Source organism: Dasypus novemcinctus, chromosome 3, assembly GCF_030445035.2.
Source record: "Dasypus novemcinctus isolate mDasNov1 chromosome 3, mDasNov1.1.hap2, whole genome shotgun sequence".
Taxonomy (NCBI): Eukaryota; Metazoa; Chordata; class Mammalia; order Cingulata; family Dasypodidae; genus Dasypus; species Dasypus novemcinctus.
In genome coordinates this window covers 2705959-2720858 of record NC_080675.1, presented here as the reverse complement: position 1 = coordinate 2720858, position 14900 = coordinate 2705959, and the positions used below count along the sequence as shown (strand labels likewise).

Here is a 14900-nt window from a genome sequence, read left to right as displayed (position 1 = left end):
GCGCACCCGTGCTGAGAGAATGAGCGAGTGAGTGAAACGGGAGGGCAGGCAGCCCCCGGCAGCTGCCTGGGGCCTGGGGCCTTTATCCTGGGAGCACCTAGAAGTCTCCTAGGGTTTGGAGGCCTGATCCAAGGGTCACAAAGCCCACTGCAGCCACGGCAGGAGGGGAGGGAGTGGCGATGGAGACCCGGAGCCAGGGTGGGGCGGGGGACATGTCACAGGGACACTGCCAGGGCTCGCTGATCCTCGGGATGTGGGGTGAGGGAGATGACCGGTTCCTGGCGGGTGGGTGGGCGTGGTGCCGGTGGGTGCCTCTGCTGGGCTGACCCCTGACCTCAGGTCTCCAGGGCAGGGATGACCCCTTTAAAGATGAGGTCCCACCGCGAGGGAGATTCAGGGGGTCCGCGCCTGAGGCCGAGCACTTCCCACAGGCTCGCCCACCCAGCCTGGAGAGGGGTGGATTCCAGGACGTGCGCCAGTGCCAGAGGCACCACCTGATGCAGCACCCGACCCCGAGCGAGACGCTGGCTGCCAGGTCCCGGGGCCTTCCTCGGGCGCGGAGCCCACCCCGACAGGGAGCCCCTCAGTGCCAGCTGCCGGCGGACCTGGAATCTGGGTCTCCGGGGTGCCCTGGGCACAGTGCGTTTCCCCTCGGGGCCCCATGGCTTCTAGGGGTTTGGGGAAGGGCTTGATCCAGAAGGGTCCTGCCATACTGGGGCTGGGGAGTGGCGGTGGGCGAGGGAGACGGCCAGTGGGGGGCAGAGCGCCTCGACCCTGCCCCGGCTCACTCAGCAGGCGCCCCCCGCCCGCGGGACCCTCCCCCTTTACGGCCTTCTGCTTCTGGCCAGCAGCTCGCGGAGCCCTCGTGGCCGCACCGAGGGGGCGGTGCCAGGGCGGATGCCCCGCTCATCCCTCGAGGCCCCGCCCGGAGGCCCGCCCCTGCCACGCCCTCTTCCCAATGCCCCGCCCTCCTCCCGCGGCCCCGCCCCCGGCAGGCGCCCGGGCAACGCCCTTCAGCACTCGTCCTGCGGCTCCCCCTGGCGGCGGCGGGGGTCACTGCGGGATGGACGGCAGGGGTCACTGCCGGAGGGACGGCCGTCCATGCGTCCGAGCCGCCCCCACCCTGCAGTTCTGCCTCACGGAGGCTGAGTCCCCGAGGGAGGGCTGCCCCCCGCCTACGGGCCCAGGCAGCTGGCCGAGGCTGGACACAGCCCCGTGGAGCTGGTGGCCCTGGCATCTACCTCTAGGATGTGACAGCGCTGCCCGGGGACCCCAGGACGGCTAGCACCGGATGGCAAGGACCCGTCTCCCGCCCTTCCTTCCCGGGGGAGCCGGGGCCTCTGCTGAGGTGACCTGCAGTCATGTCGCCCCTTCCATCCCAACAACAACCCACTTTACGGAGGGGTAAACTGAGGCTTAGAGACAGCCTGCCTCCCCCAAGCTCACGCAGCCTGCACGGGGGGGGGGGGCAGTACCGTGCTGCGCTCGGGGCTCCCGGGACGCCTCACCTCCCAACTGCCCCTGCGCTCTGCCCTCCCCACCAGCCCCGGGCCGGGCCCGCGCAGACAAGGCTGGGACAATGGGATTTTACAGAGCGGCTAGGTGGAAGGACATGGCGGCCTCCCCGTGGTCGCGGCCGGGGGCCCGGCTGGAGCTGGGTGGGGACGAGCCCTGCCCGCCCCCTGCTCTCCAGGGCCCGTCTCTCGGTCCAGGCACCCCGGTGTCCACCAGAGCTGGAGGCCTGGGACAGAGCCCGGCCCACCCCCCAGCTGTGCATCCGTGAGCGGGTTTCCAGGCCTCTCCCTGCAGCTTGCGCCCAGAACGTCCCCAGCGAGGACAGAGAAGCCCCGGGTGGCCCCCCGGCCGCCGCCCCTCCCCGCTTGGTCTGGGGTTGCGCTTGCCCCTCCCTGGGCAGACCAGCCTGAGCCTGAGGGAAGGACCTGGCGCCATCGAGGGTAGGGCACTGCGGGTGCCCCGTGCGCATGAGCTGGGACTCCTATTATCCCACAGGGGAACCCAGGGCTGGGGTCTCCGTGGTTAAGCGGAGGGCTTCCTGGAGGAGGCGGTGGGCGTCTCCGGGCCCACCTGGCGGCGGGGGGCTTTCGGTCCTTTTGCCTCTGCTCTCCACCGCGCCCCTCCAGCCCCGAGCGCCACCCCTCCCCACACCCGCCGGGGCTCCAGGCAGGTTGGGACAGGCGGGAATCTGTTCTCCTTGGATTTTCCCGGAGTTTCTTTCCTCAGACGCTCAGGCTGGAATCCCCCCATGAAGGGGCGGGGCCGCCCTGCTGGGAAGTCTCAGGAACTGGTCACACCAAATGTCTTCAGCTCGATGCCCCGCTGCTCTCTGCTCGGCCCGGGGCCCCAATTCAAGGCTCAGGCCCACCCCCCGAGTTTGCTCAGGCTTGGACCCCTGCCTGGAGCACCCCCCTCCTCACCACCCAGCGTCCCCCTGTCCTGTCCCTGAGGCCGTGCTCCCTCCTGCGCCTGCTGGAGCCCTGGGAGCCCGCCTGACAGCTCGTCCCTCCCTGTCCCCCGGAGCTCTCTCAGGACAGGCCCCCGGCTGCTCTGCTGGCCCTCGGCTCCAGGCGGGGGAGGCTGCGGGGTGGGCCTGGGGCCTGCCTCTGCCCTGCAGGGCGGGTCCTTCTGGACTTCAGCTCCGCGGGCCCTGCGGGCTGCGTGTACCCCTGCCTCCACCTCCCCTCCGTGGTCCCCAACCCTCAGGCTGAGCTGGGACTTCAGGAATCAAAGGTCAGGGCGCTTATCTCGGGAATGGGAAGGGGGCGGGGCATCTCTGAAAGTGAAAGTAGGGCCGGGGAGGGGATGGTGGGCCTTGCAGGCGCTGGCCACGCTGGGAAGTCCCAGCTGCTGGTCACCAGCTGCGGTCACTCCAGTGGCCCCTAGGCCTGGCCGGTTCGGAGGGCCCTGCTTGGCCGCCGCCTCCAGGGTGCTCCAGAGTCTGCCCTGCGTGGCAGGTATGTTCCGGGCAGGTGGGGCGGGAGGGCAGCGGGCAGGGCCTTGGCAGGCTGAGGACAAGTCTGGCTCTGCCAGTGGCCTTCTGGGTGCTAGCTCGGGTGGCAGTGGACACACACACTCAGATACACACACAAGCAAAACACAGAGACAAGGCAAGACCGGCACAAAGACACACGTGCCCACGGGCGCGGACAGCCGCACCCAGACCCCCAGCGAGAGGCCTGGCGGGCACCCTGCGGCACTCAGGCGGGGAGACCCCTCAGGCCAACCGCGTGCCAAGGAGAGGCTCACAGAGGCGGGGGCCCACTCACGACCTCGGGCCCCTCTGTACTGGCCTGGCCCGGTCGGCCCCGCCTCCTGCCCTGGCTCCTCGTGCCACCCTGGACCCTGGAACTGTGGGGCTGGAGCTTGGCCAGAGGGCAGAGGGGACCCAGGGAAGGGTTTCGAGCAGGGGGCTAACCCAGGGGGCCGGTGCCCCGGGAAGGACCAGGGAGGCTCCGGACGGACAGGGAGCAGGCCCAGGTGCTGTGGCTGGAGGGGTGGGGCCCTGCCCAGGGGCCTCAGAGGCCCTTCGGGGCAGCTCTGATTTGAAACAAGGGTGGGGGAGCAGACTGGGGGAGGGCCCCAGGCCTGGCTTCAGTAAACTCCCAAGGGACCCACCTGCCCAGCTGCCCCTCCCTACCCCAGAATCTGCCTCTGGGCCTCCTGGGAACCGCCTCTGCCTAGAGAAAGGCTTTTCAGGTGGACCTAGACTCCGTCCAGGCTGGCCCCCTGTGCTGTGCGGCCTGAGGCAACACCCTGCCCCTCTCTGAGCCTCCGCTCTGCACCTGGGAAACGGGGTGAGTGACACCCTGCGGCCGTGTTGTCATGGGTCTCTGACTGGCCAGGCCCGCTTCAGCAGGCCTAGCCCCTGTCTGGCCCTCAGCTTCTCTAAGGTGAAGGGAGAGCCCACTGGCTGAATCACCGCCCCCAGCCGACGGCCCTGTTTGCACAGTGGGGCGAGCAGGAGGCCCCAGCAGGCTGGAGGGCTCCCTCCTCCCTCCCACCCCAGCTTAACCCAAAGGCAGGAAAGCAAACACGGCTGGGGGGCCTGGAAGCCCAGCGGGGACCCAGCTCAGCACCCGCATGCCCTAGGGACCCCTCTCTACCCCCAGCGGTGGATGGTTTTGGGGTACACCGCAGGGGAACATGGGAAGGGGGAAGCAACGCTGGGAATCCCCCCACCCCAGTTAAATATAGCCCCGTGGCCCCTCCCGCCGCCTTCCTGCTGACCACGATAAGGGCGCTGGCCTTGGCCGCCGCCCTCTGGCCCCACGGTCCCTGCCGCTGCCGGTGGGTCGCCGGCGGGGTCCCTGTGCTTCTGAGTGTCAATGGTCAGGCTGTTCAGATAAATCAGGGGTGAGCTGAGGGCCCTGGAGGGCGTAGGGGGCTGGGCAGGGGGTGCGTTTCCGGCAGCAGGACCTAGAGGTCCTGGGTGCGGGGCCCGGGCCCACCCCAGGGCTGTGGCTGCTGGTCGGGGCTGAGCCCCAGACGCTGCGTGGTTAACTGCCCCCTCCAGTTCTCTTGGGGGCGGGCACTGAGCCAGGGTCTGGCCCGGCAGGCCAGGTGAGGGGTGGGCATCTGGGAGCCCCTGCTGGGGGCTGTTGGGGAAGGCTTCCTGTTGGCTGTCCACCCCAGCGTGTCCAGCTGGGGCGTGGCACAGAGGCGGCTCCGGCCACGAGCGCTGTCGGGTGACATTTCCCTTTGCCAGCCTGAGGGCTGCCTCCTCCGGGAAGCCTTCCCTGACCAAGCCCTTGGGCCTGCCCTGACCCCACAGGTCTTCCCTGAACTGCCCGCCTGCTCCCCAGGGCCGGGCACTCCCCAGGCCTCCTGAGTCTTGTTCTCCCCGCAGCTCTCCTGCCACCAAGATGCCGTTGCGCCGGATAGTGAGCCTGACGCCCGAGCCGCACAGCCCCAAAGAGCTGGCCCTGCCGCAGAGCCCCCCGCAGGGCGCGCGACGGGCGAGCGGCGGGGACGGGAGCAGCGGGCCCCACGAGGGTGCCGTGCCGTCCGGCCTGGGCACCCTTCGGCTGGCCTTCTCCCGGGCAAGCCGGCGCGCCTCGGGCCAGGACATCACCAGGGACCCCGGCCTGCTCCGGCGCAGCTCCCGCTTCCTGCTGAGGTCCCTCTGGCCTGCCCTGGGCGAGGGCGCGGCTGCAGAGGGGGGTCAGGACCCCGGCCCGGGTGCGGCCCAACGCCCCGAGGTGCCCTCGAGGGGCGGGGATGATGCCAGTCGCCTGGCATCCACCGGGGCGGGGCCTGAGGTACTGGACCCCGACGCAGGTGAGGACTCACAAACAGCACTGAGCCCGGGGGGTAGGGGGGAGGGGGAAACTGAGGCTGGCCCGCAGAGCAGCAGAGCTGCTCCCCAGCCCCTACCCCATCCTCCGTGTGACTGGTGTAACTCCACTTTAAATTTCCCCAGCGTCTCGGCAAGGTGAGCAGACACTGGGGAGGGAGCAGAGGGGCTCAGAGAGGTTAAACAACTTGCCTCAAGTCTCACAGGTGAGACGAGAAGGGTTTGAACCTGGATCTGCAAGAGTCCAAGAACCAAGCTGCCCTCCACGGCCCAGCCCCTGCCCAGACCAGGGCAATGGGCAAGGCGCTGGGCCTCTCTGAGGGTGCAAGGGCTGCCTGGAGGGGAGGTCAGGGTGGCTGCCTGGAGGAGGAAGCACTGAGCTGGGCCCTGAAAGAGGCGGGTACAGGTGGAGACAGGGGGCTGCTGGCTGCGGGGACAGGAGCAGGGACAGGGACCGGCAAGGAATGCGGAAGCAGGGCCATGGGGCAGGAGCCCCAACACGGAAGGAGACACCCAGCCTGGGCCTGCCCCCATCAGTCCTGCAGTCAGGGCTCCCCATGAGGCCACAGGCCCAGAGGGGCAGAACTGGGCTGGGGTGGGGAGCCTCAGGCTGCGCCCAGCTCCCCGTGACTGTCCCGAAGGGCTCTCTGCAGCCAGGCCGGGGCCTGCGGTGCTGCCTCTTCAAAGGTGAGTCCAGGAGGGTACCTGGCCGCTGGGGCCGGGTTCTGGAGCAGGCCTGGAGGCGGGTGCCGGGCCCGGGTGCCCACTGCCGCCTTGCCGCCCGGGGGTCCACATTCCTTAGTTCTGGCCGGGGTCCTGGGGCCCCCACTGCCGTGCCCACCGGGCCCGCGTGTCCCTTGCAGAAGGCAAATCCGTCACCGACCTCATCACGGAGCGGCAACTGCTGGCTGCCTTCCACCAACTGCTTCATCTGGAGGGCGCGCTGGGGGCCGCCAAGGACGGCCGGGCCTTCGAGCAGGACCCCACGGACTTCGCGCGCCGCGCCATGGACGTGTGCCTGCACTACGACGGGCTGGCGGCCGAGATCTGCGCCATCGTGCGCGAGACGCTGGGCCCGGGCGGCGTGGACGCGGCCGCGCTCACCGAGCTGGCCCGCGCCGTGCGCGCCGAGGAGGAGGCGCACCCCGCGCCGCCCGCCGACGGCGACTTCCTGCGCGCACCGCGCCGCTGGCGCCAGCGCTGGGAGGACGCGGTGCGCGGGAGCGCGCAGGAGCGCGTGCGGACGGCGGCCGCAGGCGACGCCCCGGCGGGGGCGGGCGGCTCCTCGGACCTGGCCCGGCTCCTGGCCGAGCTCGCCCGCGTGGTCCGCGGCGACCTGCAGAAGGTGTGGCTGGAGGTGCGGCCCGCGTACGCGGCCGCCGGCTTCCCGGCCTGGGAGCCCTACGTGCGGGCCTTCCACGGCGCCGTGGCCCAGCGCCTCCAGGAGCTGGCGCAGGGCGCCCGCGGCTGCGAGCAGCTCTACACCCTGCTGGACTGGGCCGCCAACGTCTACGGCAGGTGAGGCCGCAGGCCCGGGCGCCACCCCCGGGGCTTCGGGGGGCCTGCTGTGGAGGCCCCGGGGTGCCTGCCTTCTTCCTTCCCTTTCTGGGAGGGGTTTGGGCCCGGGGACAGAGCGGAAGGCCAGGGTGCCCTCCCACCTGGGCGCCTGAAAGTGGAAAGCGTCTGAGGCCGGGTGCGCGCCAGGGCGGGGGTCCAGTGAGGGGCCTGCCCTGGCTGCCCAGTACCTTTGGGGGAACGGGGCACAGCCTCGTGCCCGCAGGGCTTAGTGCGGGCCCCGCTTCATCCCCAACCGCCCCTTGGGCGGGCACCTTGGTCAAGGCTCAGGCTGCCTTGACTTCCACTCTGCGCTGTGGGGCGTGGCCCCCGCTCCAGCCCGGCGCACCCCAGCGCCACAGGCAGGAGTGTCTGCCGTGTGGCCCTGGGCAGATACCCGCCCCTCTCTGGGCCTCCCTAGCGTGGGCTGGGTGGTGGTAGAGGGAGGAGGCTTGCAGCCCAGTCTTGGGTGAACCCGCACCCTGAGTCCATCCGGACAGCCGGCCTCATGCCCTCTGCTCACGCACAGCTGGTCGATAAGAGGGCCAGGAAACGAGCAGTCAGAAGGTTCCGGGGGTGGGAGTGGCCAGGAACCTGTGCGTGTGTGTTCAGAGGCCCGGGCTGGGGCCCTGCAGTGACCGCGTCCCGCTCCGAGCCAGGCCCAAGGGCAGGCGGGGTGGGGGCGGGGCAGCGGCTGACCCTGCGGGGTGGAGCCCGCGCCCAGGCCCCCAAGTCCTGGTCCTGCCTTCCAGCCCCGACTTCCTGGGCACCCTGGACCTGGAGCGGCTGTCAGAGCCGCTGCCCCCGCTCCTGGGCCCCGCCGCGTGGGCCCGGCTGGAGAGCGACTACACGACTTTCCTCGAGGCGAGGCTGGGGGCGGGGCTGGAGGGGGCGGGGCCGGAGGGGCGGGGCCGGAGGGCGGGGCGGGGCTGGAGGGGGCGGGGCCGGCCCAGCGCCCCTGGAGGGAGGCGCGGTGCCCCAGGTGGCTTTCCCCCGAGGGTAACCGCCCCCAGCCCCAGGCTGCCTCTCCGTGCCGGCCGCGGCTCCGGCCGGAGCCACCCCTCATCCGGTGGCCTCGGGTGCGGGCCTCCGTCCCCGCAGGGTGGCCCTCTCCCCAGAGGGTATGGGACAGTGCGCGGAGATCCATCTTGCTGGGGGGGCGGGTCTCACGGCGGCGGCCCCGTCCCCGCACAGACCAAGATCGCCAGCTGCTTCGAAAGCATCCTGCAGCTGGAGCGGAGGCGCTGGGCGGCGGCGGAGGCCCCCGACGTGCTGCAGGACCGCTACCACGTGCCGCTGTCCACCGACGTCCACATGGTGCGGCCCCGCGTGGGTTCAGGCGGGGCGCGGGGTCACCTGAAGCGCTCGGATCCGGGCCCGACCTCGCCCCATGAGAGGGTCCCTAGGGCCCCGAGGGGGCACGAAACGGGACCCCCGGGGCGCACTGAGCTGGAGTCACAGTTTCCGGCTGGGCAGGTGGCCAGCAGGTGGGGGGGGGGGAGCTGGGAGGGTTGACCCCGCAGGCTGGGGCCGTCGGGGGGGCGTGGGGGGCCCCGGAAGCAGGAGCTGAGAGAGAGCGAGGCGGGCTGGGGATGCCGGTGGACCGGAAGGGGGAGGACGCCGGCTCAGAGGGTCGCATCGCTCCAGCTCGTGGCCGAGCACGTGAAGGCGGCCCGCGCCATCTCGGCTGAGCTGGAGGCCACCACCCTGCGGATCTGCGCGCGGGCGCTCGGCCTCTTCGTGCCCAGGTGCGGACGCAGCCTCTGCTGGGCCGCGGGGCGGAGCCAGGGGTGGAGGTGGGAGGGAGTGGCCCGCGCTAAGCAGGGGGCCTGGGTGGGGGCTCGAGGGGAGGGCCGGGCAGGGCCCCGTGAGCTCTGCGCTCCCGCCCCCAGCTTGAAAAGGGCTTTTCTGGAGTCGGAGGCCGTGAGCGAGCCGCACCTGGGCGCCTACATCAACGCCTGCGAGGAGCTGAGGTGGGTCTCGGCGCCACCCGTCCGCGCGTCCCCTCGGCGCGGCCCGCAGGGCGCAGCCAGGCGCGGCCGGCAGGTGGCGGGCGAGCCCCGGGAACCCGGACGCAGGCGGTGGCGGCCGCGGGAGCCGGGCGGGCCATTAGCCCGGCTTCTCCTAGACTCTCGTCCGTGTCAGGCCAGCCTGGGGGTGGCACAGGCAGGGAGCTTCCCTGGGCAGGCAGCTGCCGGCCCTGTGCTTCTGTGTCCCTGGCCTATGGGGACTGGCAGCAGACTGGCCCTCAGGTTCCTCGACAGGGAAATGAGGACATTGTCACCTTAGGGCCAGTTATGAGGCTCAAAAGAAAACCCTGCCTGTGCCCACCATTCTTTACTGCCCTGTCACCAAGAGGGATGATGGGTTCAGCCCAAAGTTCCCACCACTGTCTCCCCCCCCCATGACTGGCTCAGATACTGTCTCCTCTCGTGACTGACCCAAGGGCTGCCCTTCACACTGTAGTCTAAGTGGATGCAGCAGGCACAGCGCCCCGCCTGCTCCTCTTGACTCTTCCTTCACCTGTCCTGGCCCCTCCCCAGAACCAGTTTCCTGACCAGGTTCCCTGGCACCTTTGAGGAGCTGGAGGAGCCCCTGGCGGCTGCCACCTGCGGCTTCCAGAAGCAGCTGTTCCAGGGCTTGCAGAGTGACGTGCAGGTGACTGCGTCCCTCCACCTTCACGCCGGCCCTTCCCTCCCCACCCTCTAAGCCCAGCTGGTCGCAGCGCCCACTCGCCTCCAGCGGCGCGTGTGCTGGGGGAGCGAGCAGGGTACCAGGGTGAGTTCTCAGCGTGAAGACCCAGCTGCAGGCCCGGGTGGGTCCAAGAACCAGGCTCGGGCCCGCCCAGCCCCTCGAGGCCCAGGACACACCCTAAGCCCTGCCGGACACTCAGATCCCGGCAAAGGCCTGGTGACGTAATTCATGACAGGAGAGGAGGGGGCACAGGGGAACCCGGTAGAGATGAGGTCAGGTGGCATTCCAAAGTGACTCCCCGGTGGCAGCTTGGCACCGGATCTGCAGGGCCCCTGCCAGGCCCGGTGGAGGAGGCTGGGTGTGGGGCCGGGCTGGGGAGGGGCTGGTGGGGGGTCAGGTCGGAAGCCCCTCCTCCCTCTCTCCCCCCACAGCCCTTCTTCAGAGCCGTGTGCAGCAAGTCCTGGCTGACAGAGGACACGCTGCAGCCCGTCATGGACAAGGTGGTGGCCTTCGCCCGCCACCTGCAGCACGTGGCCCCGCGGCCCGCGCAGGTACCGCGGGGGGGGGGCGGCCGCGGGCAGGGGCGGGGCCCGGCGGGGGCGGGCGGGGTGGCTGACCCCCTCCCGACGACCCAGGAGACGCTGCACGAGGTGCACCGCTACGTGGTCCGCGAGTACCTGGCGCAGGTCCTGAGGCCGCGCGAGCGCTTCCGCGGCGAGGAGCGCATGGCCGGCTCCCAGAAGATGAGCCTGGAAGCCCAGGCCATTTTCGACACCTTCCAGGGCCTGGTAGGAGCGGCCACCGGGCGCGGCGCCCCTCTTCTCATGCCAGCCCGGCCCCTGCAGGAGCCTGGGGGGCAGGTCCCGCGGGCCCTAGCGCGGGCGGGCCTTGGCCCCCATTTCCCCTCCAGCGGGAGGGAGGGCTTGGCGCCCTGCAAAGCGGGGGCCGGGCCAGGTGGGGCGTTATTTTGCATATATTTGCATACGGCTTGTGGGCGTGCGGGGAGGGGATGAGGGGCGCAGGCAGACCCGAGGGCGGGGCTGGGGTGCCCCTGGAGCCGCTGCACGCGCCGTCCCCGTGGGCCCCTCTTGCCGTCGGTTTCCCGGCAGCACGCCCTGGCCGGGCCTCAGTTTCCCTACCTGCGCCGACACAGGAAGACCCCTCTGTCTCCCGGGGGAGGGGCTAGATGAACCGCGGGCTGCCGAGGAGTCCCAGGCGCCGAGGCCCGTTTCGGGCCCTCCGAGAGGAGGCGGCGGCCAAGGGCCGGAAGGCGCGCAGGTGGCGGGCCGCAGCAGGGGCGGCCAGGGGCTCGGTGTGTCCGCAGGGCTCCAAGGCCGAGTGGCTGGGCCCAGCCATCCCGTGCGTGGCCGAGATCCTGGGCGAGAAGTGCAAAGACGACATCTGGCATCACCTGGAGACGCTCATCCGGAGCTACCCCGACATCAGGTGCGTGGCCCACCTGCTCCCGCACTCCGTTCTGTCTTCGCAAGGGCCTGGGTGGGTGGCCGCGAGCGCGGGAATGGGGGCCCGAGAAGCCGGCGGGACATGCGAGCTGGTTCTGGGAGGCGGGTGGGCAGCCCGCGTGGGCCGAGATCCCGCTCGGATCTGTGCGTGCAGGTGCGTGAGGACGGCGGGGCAGAGGGGCCCAGGCTGGGAATCCCAGGTCTGGGGAGGAGTTGCGGGGGCTTCCCCGCCCCCACGCGCGTTCTCAGCCAGTCCACGTGGTCACGGTCCCCGCCCCGGGGGTCTGAGGAGGAAGGCTCCCCCCTCCCAGACTGTACCCTGGGAGTCTCCCCGACCCCAAGACTGCCCTGCCCCAGGAGACTGACCCGCCCCGGGAGTCTGTACCTCCCCCCGGAGTTTTCTGCCCCGGGAGACTGACCCCCAGTAGACTTTCGCTCCCGGGAGACTGCCCCCCCCCAGGAGACTGCCCCGTCCCCAGAGAGTGTCGTTTCCCCCTCGCCCCACGAGTGTTCCGCCCCCGGGAGACTGCCCCGCCCCGGAGACTGCCCCATCCCCTAAGTCCCCCCCCCCCCCCCCCGGGAGTCTTCTGCCCCCGGGAGACTGCCCCTTCCCCCTCCCCCCCCCCCCCCCCCGAGAGTGCCCCCCGGGGGAGTCTTCCGCCCCGGGAGACCGCCCCCCATGGAAGCGCAAGGTTCACTGCCCCGGAGAGCCGGGCGGGAGGGAGGGCCGGGGCGGGAGAGGCTTTGATCCCGGGGTGTGTTGGGGAGACGGTGACTCACGGAAACCCGTGGAAATCCCAGCTCGAATATCTCCGCGGCCCTGGAGATTCCAGGAAGGGGAGGCGGCGGAAACCCCCTGGCTCAGCCCCTTCCCGACCCCACGGCCGCCCCCCGCCCCCCGGAATTCCAAGGCCCTCCAGTGCCCCGCCCCCCTGCTCCCGGGCCCCGCCCCCTCGGCTCGCAGGCCAGCCCCCGCGGGGGTCTGCGCCCGAGCGCCTCCTGGTGCGCGGTCGGGGGTGGGGTGGGGAGCGGGGTGCTCTTCCTCCCGCCTCCACGCTGCTGCTTTCCTTCCTGCCCGACTGTGACTCCTCCGACAGTGCTCCCAGGAGGCCACGTCCCCGGCCAAGGCTCCAGCCTCCCTCTCCCCCACGGTTTCTCCAGCCGTCCACCCCTGCCAGCCGTCCGCCCCTGCCGGCGGGCCTTCCCACAGTGGGGGGTCCCCAACTGCTGCCCCTTCCCGTCTCTGTGGCGCTCTGCACCCTTGGGGGCCCAGCTGTGCTGCACCCTCAGGTCCTGCGCCCGCCCCTCCCGGGCCTGTTGTCTCCCCCGGGTGCAGACAGCTCCGGCATGGTGGGCGCACTCGCTCCGCCGCCTGAGCCCGGGGGTCCCCAGGCGGGGGCTGAGTGTCACTGGAGGTGCCGTCTCCGCAGGCAGAACCACGTGCTGGCCATCCTGGCGCTGCGCCGCCTGGGCCGCCGGCAGAACCAGCGCCTCCTGCAGCAGGCGCAGGACCTGCTGAGGGCCGTGGGCCCCGAGACCGCTGGGCGCAGGGTGCTGTTCCGGGAGATCAGCGTGCCCGCCTCCGTGGACGTGCTCCTCACCCGCATCTTCTGAGCGCCCGCGGGCGAGAGGGGACAGGCCTCGGGCTGAGGGGTGGGAGTAGGGGGAGGGCCCGCCACCCTCCCCCGGGCGCCACCCCGACCTGGGGGCTACCCTCCCCCCGGGGCGCGGAGCCCTGGGCATCAGTCCTGGCTGCCCCCAACAAGCCGGGGTCAAGGCCGCTTAGCCGTGCGCAGCTGCTGGGCGGGAACGAAGGGTTGTGTTGGAGGCATTTTCGGCATTTGCGGGGGAGTCCTGGGGCGGCAGAGGCTCCCTTCAGCACTGCCCGCCCGGGGGCCTCCCTGCCCGGCTGTCCTGCACCTCCCCAGTTAAGGGAAGAACAGAGTATTTATTTTAAACGTAAGCGTAGGAGAGCGGGTGCAGCACGGTGGTTGAGTGCTTGCTTCCCTCGTGCGAGGTCACAGCGCCAATCCCGGGTTCCTCCTGAAAAATAAAAATAAAGGTGAATTAAAACTGTGCCGGGCGAGGGGGCTGTGATGACTCGGCGAGGTGGGATGGTCCTTTCCTTCCTGTGGTCCTCTTGTCCAGATGGGGAGACTGAGGCAGCTCCAGAGCTGAGAAGGCTGCCACTTGTCCACTGGACTCGTGTGTCAAGAGACCTTGGCCGGCAGGGCCGGGCACTGCTCTGCCCGTTCCTAGGCTGGCTGTGCCTTTGGGGGACAAGAGGGGATCAAGGCTTGCTCTGCAGCGTGGAGTATTTGGATAGGATGTGGGAGGGACTTCCCAGTCCCACTCGTGAAATGCTGGTGGGGTGACCTGGCAGGTCTCAGCCCCGGAGGTGGGGCTACTGGAAGGTACAGGGTGGGCCTTCACTCCCCCAGGCCCCCCACTTCCCTCAGGGAAGGCTGGGGATGAACTTGGCTCCCGCCTTGGCCGCCTGGCTGCCGGGAAGCCTATTTGCATTGGCAGCCTCCGGCTGGGGCTGGCCCGGGAGGCTGCGCTTCCCAAGCCGGGAGGTTTACCTGGAGCTGAGCTGTCCAGGCGGCTGGCAGGTGCCCTCCCCTTCCCTAGCGACCTCCCCTGTCTCTCTCGGCCTGACCGTCACCCTGGCAGAAGGGGGGGTATTGGGGATGGGGGAGATGACTGTAGGTGGGCCAAGGTTCCAGGAGTCCAGAAGAGTCAGAGGTCCTGAAAGGCTGCGGGGCCGGCTGGTGGAGGGGCATCTCCCAGCTCTCCCGACCCACCTCCTCCACCGTGGACGGCCAGGGGACAGTGCCCAAGGTGAAGGGCAGAGCTGCATTGGAGGGGGCTGGGGACAGCGGGTTGAATGCAGGGATGGGGGGGAGGCAGGGGGTGGGAGTATATAAACCTCCCTGGGCTTGGAATCCAGGGCTGGGGTGCGGGCAGGTGGGGCAGGAATGAGGAAGTGGCGAGGTGCAGGGTTCCCAGGGGCAGGGAGGGGGGTGTGAGTGCTGGTCCTGGCCAGCTGTCCTGGTGCCCGTAGGGAAACTGAGGCTGGCAGAGGGTGGAGGTTGGCGCTGCTTGTTGGCCTGGGTGGCCCCACCCTTAGGGGAGGAACCCAAGAGAGGGGCAGGTGACCGCCAGGCCAGCCTCTCCCCTGTCTGACCACACAATGGGACCCCAGTGACCTTCAGTGCCAGGGTGTCCTACCCCCTTCTCCCCGCTGGAGGCCCAGGCCCCCTCCCCAGCCCCCAGGCTAGGCTGCCGCAGGCCTGGGTCCTGGCTCGGCCCCTCCAGCCCCGAGCCCAAGGCGCGTTTCTCCACCTCCCTGCACTGCAGTTGTTCCAGCAGTGAAATGGGGGCGCTCCGGGCAGCTCCCCAGTGGGGCAGGGTAGGTGAGAGCTGGCCCTAAAGCCAGGCTCCTGCCCTCTGGGAGCCCGGGGTCCCAGGCCTGGCCAGGCTGGGGTCTGCAGGCGGCAGCTGCAGCAGCCCCAGGCGCGGGGGTGGGGCCTGGCGGCGGGCAGGGGGGACTGGGAAGGGCCACCAGAGCTGCGCTGGGCGGGCTGGCACGGAGCAGGGCCGCCTTCCTGAGGGCTGCGAGGCCCGGAGACAGGAAGGCGGGATCTTCCTGACCCACGCACCTGCGTCCTCAGGGCTGGCGCAGGCCTTGCGGGGTGCGTGTCGTGCGTGCCCAGCGCGCCCGGGGGCCGCGTCGACGACAAGGCCACGCCAGGGAGGGCAGGAGGCTGATGCCAGCTCCTCCCAGGGCGCCCTCGGGGGCCGAGGACCAGTGCCCGCCGCCCAGGTCAGTTCCCAGCGGCTGGAGGGGCTCCAGCTCCCCGGGTGTCCAGGCCCGC

At 70.8% G+C, this 14900-nt stretch overlaps 1 protein-coding gene across 7 annotated transcripts; it reads left to right on the top strand.

Moving 5' to 3' along the window:
- Positions 1-2624: 2624 nt before the first annotated feature.
- On the top strand, positions 2625-13100 carry EXOC3L4 (exocyst complex component 3 like 4). 7 transcript variants are annotated; one of them, XM_058291240.2, is made up of 14 exons: positions 2625-2972; positions 3715-3812; positions 4865-5295; positions 6175-6829; positions 7618-7729; positions 8060-8182; positions 8513-8613; positions 8758-8838; positions 9409-9523; positions 9991-10110; positions 10195-10347; positions 10884-11005; positions 12120-12312; positions 12453-13100. In XM_058291240.2, the coding sequence occupies exons 3-14, from the start codon at positions 4881-4883 to the stop codon at positions 13074-13076; spliced, it is 2814 nt and encodes a 937-aa protein (XP_058147223.1). In that variant the 5' UTR covers positions 2625-2972; positions 3715-3812; positions 4865-4880; the 3' UTR covers positions 13077-13100. The 7 variants fall into 7 exon arrangements, with proteins under 7 accessions (XP_058147223.1, XP_058147214.1, XP_058147229.1 ...); XM_058291231.2 differs by having other exon boundaries at positions 3661-3812; XM_058291246.2 differs by lacking the exon at positions 3715-3812.
- The last annotated feature ends 1800 nt before the right edge of the window (positions 13101-14900 follow it).

Coding starts and splice junctions, on each gene's coding strand:
- EXOC3L4 (XM_058291246.2), top strand. CDS start 4,881: ATGCCGTTGCGCCGGATAGTGAGCCTGACGCCCGAGCCGCACAGCCCC. Junction 6,830..7,617: donor GCCGCCAACGTCTACGGCAG/GTGAGGCCGCAG, acceptor CCTGCCTTCCAG/CCCCGACTTCCTGGGCACCC. Junction 8,183..8,512: donor TGTCCACCGACGTCCACATG/GTGCGGCCCCGC, acceptor GCATCGCTCCAG/CTCGTGGCCGAGCACGTGAA.